The sequence below is a fragment of the Priapulus caudatus genome, unplaced genomic scaffold (assembly GCF_000485595.1).
Source record: "Priapulus caudatus unplaced genomic scaffold, Priapulus_caudatus-5.0.1 Scaffold482, whole genome shotgun sequence".
Classification (NCBI taxonomy): Eukaryota; Metazoa; Priapulida; class Priapulimorpha; order Priapulimorphida; family Priapulidae; genus Priapulus; species Priapulus caudatus.
The window spans coordinates 38767-52091 of record NW_014577543.1 but is presented as its reverse complement, the minus strand read 5'-3'; the positions used below and the strand labels follow the sequence as shown (position 1 = coordinate 52091).

Here is a 13325-nt window from a genome sequence, read left to right as displayed (position 1 = left end):
CTTAGTAGTCGCTAAGTAAAAACTAGTCAGGAAATTGGTAAATATTGTTGATATAAAGGAAAGATCTATAGGCAAAATTTTGTATAGACCAATTTGACTGATTATATGGGGGGGTTGTCACCGGCGGTTTAGGGGGTTGCACCCGCGGTCGCTGGCAAAATAGCGCTAATTTCGCTCGCTGCATACCTGATGGTTGTATGGGGCCTGTGCTCCAGGCAAGCTCCCTCCATGTCTGGTCACCCCCAAGGAAAATTCCCTTCGCATCATCACTTTTCGAATGCTCCTCCGCATTGGAGTTCCATATCTTCTTCGCTGTAGGAGCGATCTATAAATAAAACATTCGCACGTGGTTAGAACGCTTATGGGCCCGAGAGAGCTACTATGCTAATATAGCCGCTATTCACGATTTCCTACACGCGCACGCGTACTAGAAATAGCCGGCAATGAATCAGCAAGCACGTGGTCAAGCACATCGCAGATTCCTAAATTATGCCACAGGTCGTGGTTGCCACGGGAACTGCACGGCAGGCACGCGACGCGCATGCCGCGCCCGTCAAATTCCGGGAGAGCTCGACAATAAGTCTGTCAATCGCAATGACAACTAATATCGTAAATGTGGCACAAACTGCGACACCAGCAGGGTGCGAAATTAACGCGAGCCCGGAGTCAAATACTCCCCGATTTACTGTCGGACTCCTGATTTGACATATATGCAGGAGTCCGTGTGACTCCCTGAAAATTCTGCTAATATTGTAACTAGTTCGTTCCACAGCACGGCCTTGCGGAATTACCGTATTTTTTTCTGCAAACCTTTAATTTTGAACTTCAGACTACAGACTCCCTCATTTTTCTGCGGACTCCCTCTTTTTGAGGGCAGGAAGTACGTTGGTCTTCCTTGTTCAAAAGTAATTTCTACCCATGCACCAGCGAGTCTAATAATCCAGCATGAGATGCTAGGGTGGGGCTTCCCATCGGACGTTATTGGGAGCATCCCCATGATCTAATCAAACTCGGGTGTGTGTGCAAATGTTACTGTAAAAAACCCATTGCCGTAATGCTGTGCTTTTAGTGAGGCGTCGCGAAAACCAGGGAAAACAGAAATCATGGTTTCTTTTTGTGTGGACCATTTACTATAAAAAAATACATCAGAGTTTCTGTCAGAGTCGTGAGCAACAGTATATATCTAAAAGTATTTTCTTTAGAGCCATTCCGTATGCACTGAACGCTGGATAAATAAATATGTTTGAATGTTCCAGACAACGAAAATAGAATATATGACGAACGCAGTAAAATTCTCAACACAAAATAATATCACACTATCATGCAAATTACCTGCTTTGTCAAAAGTTAACAAGAACCCTGTATATATATATATATATTATATCAAGAGCGGATAATATTAGCGGTATTATTAGCTCTTGATTATATGTAATCACGAGGATCTTAATTCTTCCCAACCCCAGCCAGACGTTTGTAGGATTTCCTAACCCATATAAGTGACCTTCAACCAACACAATCGTCACAGTAATTAAAATAAAAAATCCCATTTTCAGTGCCAAAATAATCTGTTCTTAAAAATCACTGCATTTTTTTAACACGGCAACTGGTACAAAACAAATTGATTATCAATGAAATGTTCAATACAAAATCATATCAAACAAATTATACAGCATCTAGGATAGGTGGGAATCACAGAAAAATGTAACCCTTCCTAACCCCTAAGAAGTTGTTGAGTCATCTTCTTGACCTACTCTATCTTTGTCTATTTAGAACAACACTGTCATCTTCACCACCAGTCACTAGAAAGTTGTTCGTGAAAAACCACTTCTTCAGCACCATAAAAAGCTGCTTTCGAAACAACTGTATTTTTGAAATACCACAGTACTGTAAGACACGATAAATTGATGTTTCTATGATATTTTAAGGCCCCGAGAGCAGGCAGGAGCAGCAGCAGAGGAATTCTACCAATGTATAATGATAATCAATAACATTGACAGCATTTTCAGTCTGGATGTATGGTTGGCCGCTCTGAACTACTCTATGGTTGGCCGGTTTGAACTACGAAAGAATTGACATGAATATTTGTCAACAGCAAAACGCAAATTAGTAATCATTCTGCCAGTAAAAAAAAAGTACAGTACGCTAAAAAATGACAACCTTCCAAAACGCATGACCGTATGGCATACAAACCATATATGCAATGGGCAAGCACGGCAATCCACGCAAAACGTACCACCTAGTCGTGAACCCAAATATCGTGATCAGAATCGCTAGCACGACTTCACGAGAGCTCACCCCCCCCCCCCGAATGCTCACGCTCCCCAGACGTCGATAGAGAGAAAAAAAGCATCGCTCGTGGACGTGTCTGAATGAGATGAGAGAGAACCTGGACAGGAGGAGGAGGGGGGGGGAACAGCCTACTACGTAACTACGACGGGGAGATCACACTAGGGTTATTGACCGTGCCTGGCTGCCAGCAGCAGCAGCAGCAGGCGTGCACAGTACACGCGACGACAGTACAGCCAGCACACTCAAGACAGTACAGTGTGAGAGAGCGAGCGCGCGCGCACACACGCGTACGGTGAGGTCTGCCGGTGCCGTCTCGGTGACACTGTATCCACCTACTTAAAGTGAGTACGTCACCGTAAATAGTAAAAGTAAAGAAAACATTTCCACTTTTCCACAAAATGTAAGTAATTCTGTTTACGTTTTATGGTTAAATTGCTGCATTATATACTTCCTATTTTACTATATTGTATATATATTGTTCGATGTAAACATAAACTCGTGACTCATACATGTAGCCAATAGCAAGCAATTAATGTTAGGATCATATTTATCAAATCGTCCAGGTACATTCGATTTTTAACTAGTTGAGAAACAATCTTATCAGGTAACAATTTGACGATACATTTAATACCGTTAGTACTTACATTTAATGTAAAAAAATGGCACAAAAATAAACACCTGAAAATTCGTAACGTAGTCAATTTAATCCACGTGTGACAAATCTCCTTCATCCCTGCATTAGCGGTGGGTTTGCGATCGTACGCACCAACCATCTCGCCGTTCGTAAACCCTCCCGCGGGGGAGTTTACTAGAGCCTTTCCGGAGACTTACAAGGGCGGCACTTTAGACAGATACAGTTCGACGACTGCACTTGTCGTATCGTGCAATCAGCGACTGATGAACGAACTCTCGTGCGAAGTGAATTTTATTGTCTCGCGGATAGTCCAGACATGTACGCGTGAACACTCGATTTCGATGACTATCCGACTTGCCAGCACCACGTCTGGTTTTTCATGATGTTATGCGACGATAGCCTTAATTTTCACGAATGCTCGATCGACGAAATTTTGAAATCCGAACACATTCCAGATTTCCAGGGCCCAGACGAATTATCCATCGCCGTGTGGCGGCACGAACACGATCCGAATGAGTGAAAAATCCTCTAAGATTGTGCCGTCTGAAGCGCTGCAGCAGCAACACCCCTCGACAAGTTTCGACGGCTCATATTTCTTTGCCTCATCATATACCTGCTTCTCAGCATCACGATTCATCATCGACTTGCTACTGCTAATTTCATAATTATTAGTACAAAGACCTCTTTCGAATATTACACACACAAAAACTTCGGCAAAAAAAGTTCTCATTTTTTTTTAGATCGTACCTGTGCGATATGTTCTATGTATACATGTATGCAGTCATCGCGAATGTGCAGCGAGGCAGGTGTGGAAGTTTGTTTGTTCTCACATACTCCAAGCTGCTCACAAAAAACTTACTGATTGCAATGCCAACTTCAAGACAAATAATATTTTCGAATGATATAGAACATCTAACATGCCATACTAAACTCCCGCAATCAACTAGCACAAATAGAAACACTGTTTCTACACTGTTTCTACATACCTAAAAATTAATATGTACACAGAGAATAGTTTGATATTTATTTATGTGATAATAGGCGCGTTCACACACAAGAAAAACCGCGATGCTAATCGCGATGAAATACCGAGATAATTGTGTCGTTGTTCACACAGGCGGAAATATCTCGCTAATCGCCGAGCGGGATAATTCTATTAATCGAACTGTGCATGCTCACGGCCGGAATGATGCTCACTGCGCATGCTCACTGCCGGAATGATGCTCACTGCGCATGCTCACTGCTCACTCGCTTGGAATGATGGGATAGAAAATACCGGGATTATTTGCGCGAGCGTTCACACACGCAAATAATCGCGCTAATTCCAAATAATCGCAGTAAAAAGTGCGATTTGGAGCGCGATGCTGATCGCGATTATTAATGAGTATTATTGCGTTCACACTTGTAATAATCTCGGTATTTCGATCGCGATGCAAAAACCGGGATTTGCATCCCGCTTTAATATTCGCGCCAATGTGAACGCGCCTAATATTATCAGGCAGCCGAAAAAGTGGGGATGGGAGGGAAGCAACAGCCATTTTTTTTGCTGTGCACTGTTCAGTCGTTGCCCTCTGATTACCCCCGTGTTTTTAAAAAAACATCACAGGTATCGTTCCAATGATGCCAATCAATAACGAACGATCAGCACAAACACAGCAATCACAAGACTGCTGTGCACCGGGGCAACAAGAGTTGACATGTTTGCTTTTCTTTCCATTTCAACATTTCAGACGTTCCAAATGACATGTTCTAATAAATTGAATTGTTGAAAATGAAAGGAGATGGCTAGCCCAGCTCATTATACACTTACCCCCTCTGGTGGTCGGATAACGACATTTTTCACTTATTCAAAATACAAAAGATGGCTGGCTATTCAAGTGATACACATTAATTGTATAAAATACAGCACCAGACGCACAGTACTTTCTTATACTAGATATCTCTTTCGTCTCAGCCAGACCCTTTTTTATGCATTAAATTCTTTATTAGCTCAATAAACAGAAGTCTAAGAACTGATATCTGAGGGAAACCAGGCCAGTCATTTTTTAAAGGGTCAACCCAAGTGAAAAATACGGGTTATTACAGGTTAACCCTTTCACTACTAGGATATATAGCATCCAAACATTGGATTGTAAAAATCAAATATGAAATTTTTCTTTACTAATTTTTTACCGACTGCAAACAGGTTAAATCTATAAAAACGTATCACTCATTACAAGATTCGTGATCATTACCAAATGTACTCATAGTTTGATCATGTATTTAGCCATTTACCCATATCTCGTAAATTGACAATGTCAATAAATAACTCACTCTCCCGCCTTGCGTTCCAATACGCTGGCAAACAGTATGTCTCCATTGTCTGCATTGTCTGCATACCCGAATCATGAATCACTCACACGTCTCTACTTCCCACCCTGCTGCGTGCGAACCAAAAATGAACGTCGCTTTCATTGCTATCTGCATAATGTGACTACTGCCTACTTCTCGATTTAGACAAGGGAACGACAGAATGAATACATTGGTTGTGCCAACAAGAGAAAACGCACCAGATATTCTCTCGCGAACGACGGACGTTGTTTTGCTACAGAAACGATAACCCGTGCCCCTCCCCCCCCCTCGTTGCGAGCGTTACGTAACGTTATCCTCATGCACTATTACGCACCCCCGCAAACCTACACTAGGGACTGACACATAGAAGAAGTATTAATACGTCCGTGCTGTATCAATAGCAACGTGCATGTACGGGTGCAGTGTTGAGTGCATGCCACGGACCCTCGACCGATATGTGCTCGGGGGTTAAACGAAACAAATAAAGATTGTGCAATGTTTTCGTGTTTGCCTCCAAATAAGAGGCAACACTCTGCTTCAAACACCGGTATCACAACCCTAAGTTCACAATTAAAAAAATCTTTGTTTGCCCTCACCCGACCCAGGCTGAAAGGTTTGGGTAGGTAGTTAAGCTTAATTTTTTTTGAAGGGGGTCTTTTTACAAATTCAGCATGGTGTCTACATGCTCGGGTGTGCTTGTGTGCAGATACCTTTTATGTTGAATGCTTGTTTTGCTTGGTACATATAATGTATTGCCTACAGATTTATATAATGTACATTGATAGTGATACAATTTGTAAAAAAAAGAAATCAATAAAAAAATTTGAGTCGGCCCCATTTTGGCGGGTCGGTTAAAGTTCTGCTGTATGTGCTGGGCTGAAATGTTCGCCGTATACAGTGGTAGCCTGACTATGCAAAATATCTATCGTGTATATATATATCTGTAATCTAATTAAGCGCTAATAAATACCTTTTTTAGTGTGTTTATTAGCTCTTGATCTAATGTATATCTTATTGGCGCACGCCGAATGCGCACTGTCTGCGGGTTTATGTGCGCAAATGGCGCGTGCGTTTAGCTCAGCGCCGAATGCGCACCATGTGGGGGTTTTAAGGCATATCACTATCAACTATCAACTGTCATTGTTTAATTTGTATTATGTTATACGTGTGTTCTTTCAACTCGCAGAACAACGTCTGAATACTATTTCGTTGCGAGGTTTTACGAGTTAGTGAGGTGAGGTGTTCCTTTGTTGACCGTCTCCCCGTAGTGTCAACAGCTAATATATATATATATATACATGCGTGTTGTTTCTGTGTAATGGCGTTTAAGAAAACGTTGTAAATTGAAGGGAATATTATAGCTGCTTCGTGTGGTTACCAGCCTTTACCTGTCTTCTCACCAGGAAAGCAATTGAAACGCCGAAAGAAAGAAGTCTTATATATATATGTGTCTGCTCGACCGTCTGAACATTGTGCACTTAGGCCAGAATAAAAATATTGTTTGTTTGCCCTCACCCGCTAACAGCAGTTGCTAACCCACCTCTAGAGGACAGACGAACGGATGGTCCTGCACCATCTCCAGCTCGTCCGACTGGTGTCAGATACATAAAAAATCCACAGGGGGTACCAACCAACCCCTCCCCAACTGTGCATTACCCCCCCCCTCCACAATTCCTGGATCCGCCGACGAAACCCACCCGAGCAGATCAAGTAGAAAACGACCGGGTAGGGTCCTTTCGCTAATACTAGTCCGAATGAATTAGTCTAGCTGCTTGCCACTACCCACCAGTAATGACGTGCGTGTAACCGCGGTCTCGTACCTGCAGTTCTAAGCGAGCGATAGTTTACCATCAGATACTGAGACCACACTAACAAAATCTGACAAGCCAACTAACACTTCGGATATTAATCTTGCGCGACAAACTGACACGGCATGACGCTATGACGGCATTGCCGAAAAAATGGTCTTGCGTGTTTCCGTTGCGCGAAAAATAACCAATTTCACTGGAGAAAATCCTGCGACCAGACACAAACATTGTGAAACCTTTGGCAACACGATGACTAACCTTGTTACCAAGTTATACCGGCGGCAGTGTGACTGACACATTCAAACCATGTTACTGTTAGTCCAAAGCTAAAATTTCACCACGGCAACTACGACATGTGCTGTAGTTATTCCCCTTAAAATGGTTGCCCTTCTCCAGTAGTGCCCTCTATAAATTTGGCTGAGCTATACAAGTCAATAATGGCTGCTATAATGCCTTCCTACAGGGTGCGAAATTAACGCGAGTCCGGAGTCAAATACTCCCTGATTTGACATATATATATATATATGCAGGAGTCGCAGTCTGTGTTACTCCCTGAAAATTCTGCTATATATATATATACTAACTACAGTGACACAGTAGTTCGTTCTATGGCACGGCATCGCTGAATTACCATATTTTTTTTTAGCAAATGTCCCAAGAAAATTTGGCAGACGTGCACTGCAAATGTCCTTTTTGTTAATATCTTTAGTTTTGAACTTCAGAATGTGGACTCCCTCTTTTTGAAGGTAGGGAGTCCGTTGGATTCGCTTGTTCAAGTTAATTTCTACCCCTGATACCACGTGTTCCTCTATAGGCATAGATGCCCTTTCCGGACACTTCACGTTGCGTATGAAACTATGAATCCCTCTTTCTACCACCGAATTTTTTTTTTAACAAGTGGCCTTGGCAACCCTTCTTTCTAATAAATGATTGTAGTGGTGCCATAAAGTATCTAATTTTAAAAAAGACACTACTATTGAAGCCATACAACATTAAAATCAGACCATTTCTAGAGTACATATTGCCATGTTACTGTAGCTATTGAAGTAAGCGTAATTGAAATATTAAGTAGATCAGTACTTATCCAGCAGTATAAATAATGTGTGTATGACATCATCAACAGATAAAATCTTGGTAGTAAATGTTACAGGTCTGGGTTTTCCACCAGTCAGTCTAGACAGAAATCTGATCAATAAATGTTAGACAACTTTAAATGCTGCCTGCAAAACTAGGGGGTGAATTCCATTTACTGCAAAACCTAACACATGTCTATTGATCTTGTTCACTTCAATTTTTCAGTATTTGCATGGGAGCATATAGACAAATAGTATAGCATAGCGTATAACAAACACAGTATTATCGCATACATATTCAATTAATTGCATATATAGACATTCAAAAAATGAGCTTTCAAGAAACTAAGAAAAGGTAACGATATCTATTATTATTAATTCTTTGGTAAACTATAAAAATCACAATTACCAATAAAAATAAGAATATATAATCGCAAGCCAAATTCATTAGTTATTATAGTTGGATTTGAATACAAGGGTGAATCGAATTCATAGTCATACCAACCGATGAAATCTCAGATGGAAAGGGCAAAAATGCAAAGTAAATCTACATTATTGGTATTTAGACCACAGTACCGTCCGTATGCAACATACGTTTGCCTTCATTATGGTAAAATAATTAAGGGGGAGTTTTAATAAACTTCTTATCATATAATCGGATCACCTTAGAAACCTCGTGGTTTGCCTAGATACACCCTTTTCGAAATTTTTACATTATGCCCAGGTCTGTTGGGTCGGGGTAAACAGTATTCATTTGCTTAGATTAATATTCTGACAGGACTGTCTATTTTCACAAGCTGTAGACGGGCAAACGACTGAGTGTTATTTAACAAGGATGGCATGAATAGGACAGTTAAAGAAGAGTTACCGACATCGAAACGATACGTTCGACACATGTTAACTAGACGTTCCGTTCCCCGTGCATTTTGTTTATAGAGTGCGAGAAGAAACATGGGGCGACGGTGCGAGGCAGCACCGTGTCATCTGATACCACGTATTCACAATCTCTGCTTACTGTCAGCGATGGCAGCCGAGAAACCGTACACGTCGTCGTGCATACGTACGATGCTGCCAGCCATTTTACGCGCGTTTCCGTGACACGTACACGCACGCGAGCGATTAGCGCACGCAACCCACCGTAGCTTCTTCGCAGGGATCCTTGATGATGAGTCGAGCGCGTAACGTCTATCGGAACAAATTCTCGGGTTTTTCCCCTCGTAAGAATCGCGTGCTAAAAACTACCAAGTGCTACTTCTTGCAACTTACGAGATAAGAATTGCCTTTACTTAGTGATACGGTTAGGATCAAGTCAATTCTAGGGGTTCGGTCTAATATTTCACGATCCACGTGTATAAATTGATGCAGAACTTCAACTGCCTTATCAGTGTTGGAAATGGCAGCCCATCTTCAAGTCCGGGGCTGGAAACTTTTGGCCAGGACTGGAAAAATTTCTATGGCTTCATACTGTTGATTACGTAGTAGATATCAAAATGTTATAAATGATACAAACACCATATACAACACATGCTCTCACTGGCTGAGTTCCCAGCCCTGAACCAATGAGAGCCCGATTTACGTTTCACCAGGGAATCAACATGAAAAATGGCCGACCCCATGAACGTGTATCAACGTGTTCCTACTCGATACTCCTACTCCTAGTCCTAGCAGGATAGAATGAATTAGTTTTCATTCTGGTGGTCAAAAAATGTATCAAAATTATAGGAAATGGTGAGCGAATCGTAGTGGCGTAATCATAGCACTGAAATCGTAGTGATTCCACTGATTATTGAATGTTTAACTATAAAAACAAAGCCTCGCATTCCGGAAAACTTTTCAATGAAATTCTGGGGCCCAACATTATTTCTACTCCCCTCGGGCGACTGGGTGAGTGTTAATTTTCATCACTGTATTAGAATTTAGATATTAAAATTTTATAAATGAGGACTGGCTGGGTTTTCGAACTTATTTCCAACATTTGTCTTATTCTCTATGATGATTTAGAGCGAGTCTATGAGTCACAAGGACACTGTGAATTCTGAGACAACCAGATGTTTAGCCAGTGGACTGAACATTCAGGGAACAGACTCACAGCCATGGCCTTATAATTAAAATATCGTCTTCCCGAAAAACTTTTTGAGCCACTTTCAGGCACGTATTCTGTAAAATGTACATGCCCGAATGACATTCTAGTTGCCCATACATTTTGCAGGAATATTTTTGGAATAACGAGTGAAGAACTATACACCCGCCAACTTCTAGACGCCATTCGTTTCCGGTGTTAACATTTCGTGATTATAAATTAAAAACGCGTAGTTCACGGACAGTTGTATTATTCTCTCAGGGTTCTCAAGAGCACTTCGTCGAGCCCCGCCATCCTAAAATGCGCCCGCCACTCTAAATATCATAGCCGCCATGCTAAAATTAGCTAAAAAATGCTAAAACTAGGACCGTAAAGGCAGCCCCGCCATTCTATAATGAAAAGGCTTGGAGAACCCTTTCTCTGTGCGTTTTTAAAGCAGGAGCCCGTCAGGCAAGTGAGCTTGCAATTCTTAGATGCCCGCCGAGATTTCTACACGTCTCGGGCGTCGGACGCTCGGCTAAATTCGAAGACTGGGTACACTACTCACCTGTTGGCCAACATCTAGTGCATGCAGCTGATGGTTTCCTCTCTCTAGTGCTAGTGCTTGAAAGTTACTGTCCAATTCAGATACATGCACGTCTGACGCACGTAACTGAAATATAAAAAAACACGTATATTAACCGAGGATTACCTTAAAAAAACAAATAATAAAACTAGCCAATAAACTACACAAACCGGCAGCACCTGATGTTCCGGTTAGTTCGCAATAAATGAAGATACTTGCTCTTATCGTTTTCCTATATTTACAGTATATTTTTCCTAGGGTGGGACTACGGCAAAATGGCCTTGCACCGGCATTGTTTAATTTTAAACGAACACACAGTGTTTAACATCTTTTTTGTTCTTTCCTGACGTTGCCGCACCGGTTAGCCCGACCAGGCTGTGCGACGGATTATCTATACAGCCTGACACCCTTCCATACAAAAAACCTATCACCTCTGCAGATCTAGATGAATAACTCTTTATATCTCAAATAAAACTATTCTATTACCACATTTGACTTGCCTTATTTGAAATACGAACGTTAACTCACAGTTGTCCTGCTTCTAAACTAGAATGTATCTCTTAATTCACGGTATAATCTGCTAATTCTCACAGCATATTAACTTTCCAATCAGCTTTACCCGCCATGTTTAGCGAGGCACGGAAAACCCGAAACGGAAAAGACTCGCTAGAAAATACTTCAGAAATAGTACAATAGCTGCACGATGGCTCTCACTGCAATTACACACCAAAGCAAGTGAAACGATGTTCACAAATGTCTGGGGCATTTGTAAAAACCTTAGATAACATGTTCTCGGATGTAGGGGTGGTTTACATGAGGACCGCAGATCGTTTAATTTCCTTTATTCAATCCATTACGGATTTTAGTCACAGTCGGAATGATAGCAAACATGGCGGCGAATTCATAAATTTTGTTGCATTCGTCTCAAAATGTGGCTGTAACCCCGTAAGTACCCAGCGCATCGTAGCACACTGATGGTTACAAGAAGGTGGACGTATACCGATTCATTTGGTATATCACATGTGTAGTGTTCTTTGGCGATACTTGGCAAATAAGGCAACTACGTGTTTTGCTGGAGCCAAGGTTTCAAACGGTATTCTAACCCTAGCAATACTGTTTCTTGGAGCTACCGCACCGGTCAGATATAATACACAGCATGCAGCGTACCTTCAGCTACTTTTCATGGAGTTGGGCGGAAAGTGGACGAAAGAATTTCAAGTTGCACTAGGGTAACATCGACCATCGTGCATTAAAAATCAAACGTGTTTCATTGCTGAAAATGCAACTACACACTAGAAAATCCAACACTGGCATGATAGCCCTTTAAGAACCCAAGGATTTGCACACAAGCGTCATTCGCGTGTCAGGTTTTTTTTACGCGAAGGTACACGTTAAACACTCTCCTGTACTATTACTCTTACGTCGATAAAAAGTCAGGCTTCTCGACAGCAGATAAAACACGTTTAGGTACAGAATCACAATACGACGAGAGCAGAAAACTCACTTGTTCTAGCACACTGTCGTCACCAACAGCCCACTTTTTGGTGTACTGAGTCTGTAGGTCACTGTCAGATTGTGGCCTCTGAAAGAAATAGCCGACCATAGCATCGTCCTGCGAACGAAGGCTCGAGTGTCTGACGCCATGTACGTCTTGCTGCTGTCCGTTGGAAAGCATGCCGTGAGAGTCGTTCCAAGGCACTGCGTTCATGCTTACCAAACGCACAAGTTACTCATTCCTCGACTCTAAAAGTCAAACAGACATAGTAAGCAACACGTAGACACTGTCGGAGGTTCTAACTAAAAGTTACGTCAACTTGGAACTCCATAAATTGATGCGAGACGACAGTAAAAATATTCAGATAGGGCGAGCCATGGCCCAACATGGCGACTAGTGAACAACTCATTATAAGACATCGAATATAAACGATAGCTCTGCCATATACAAAATACGGATAGCGATAAATTCTTGTACAATCTACAAAACGACTTCATTAATTAATGTCTAATGCAAAAATATACACGAAAAGACGTAGGATTTACCCTGATTGGCCGGATTTTTGTCGACCTTCAACACTGTAAAATGATCATGTCGGACATCTTTTCACGAAAAGCAGTATGGGTAACATTGTCTGGCCGATGACGTCACGCCAGACTGACCCCCCTCATGCTTACCCGCACAGTCATGTACAGCCACAATGAGCCATGCAGTAATTTCACCACCATATAGCAAGCACCCAGTAATTATTGATTATAGCTAATTGATTTCGGAAAAGCATAACGAATTGCGGACAATTTCAAATTGCTTTTCAATACGGGTTTGAACAAAAATCTAATCATTTTACTCCAAAGTTTCTAGATGCAAATTGCAAAAAAACATTACATAGTCGACATTTTTTCTTACCATTTTATTTAGTTAACGAATTTTCTATGGTAAAATTCTATGGTAAAATTCTATGGTCGAATTTTCTATGGTAAAATTGGTAAAAAAAAATTGCCATTTTTTTACATTAAAAGTAAGAACTAACGAGACTAAACGTATCGTCAA

At 41.4% G+C, this 13325-nt stretch overlaps 1 protein-coding gene across 1 annotated transcript; it reads right to left on the bottom strand.

Annotated features, from left to right (window-relative positions):
• Positions 1–146: 146 nt before the first annotated feature.
• On the bottom strand, positions 147–12892 carry LOC106810880 (pumilio homolog 1-like; the record flags this gene model as incomplete). Its single annotated transcript, XM_014814348.1, is given in 4 exon segments — positions 147–325; positions 10763–10867; positions 12285–12523; positions 12821–12892. Coding segments are annotated over 3 exon segments (488 nt in total), but the record flags the coding sequence as incomplete, so codon positions are not given.
• Positions 12893–13325: the final 433 nt, after the last annotated feature.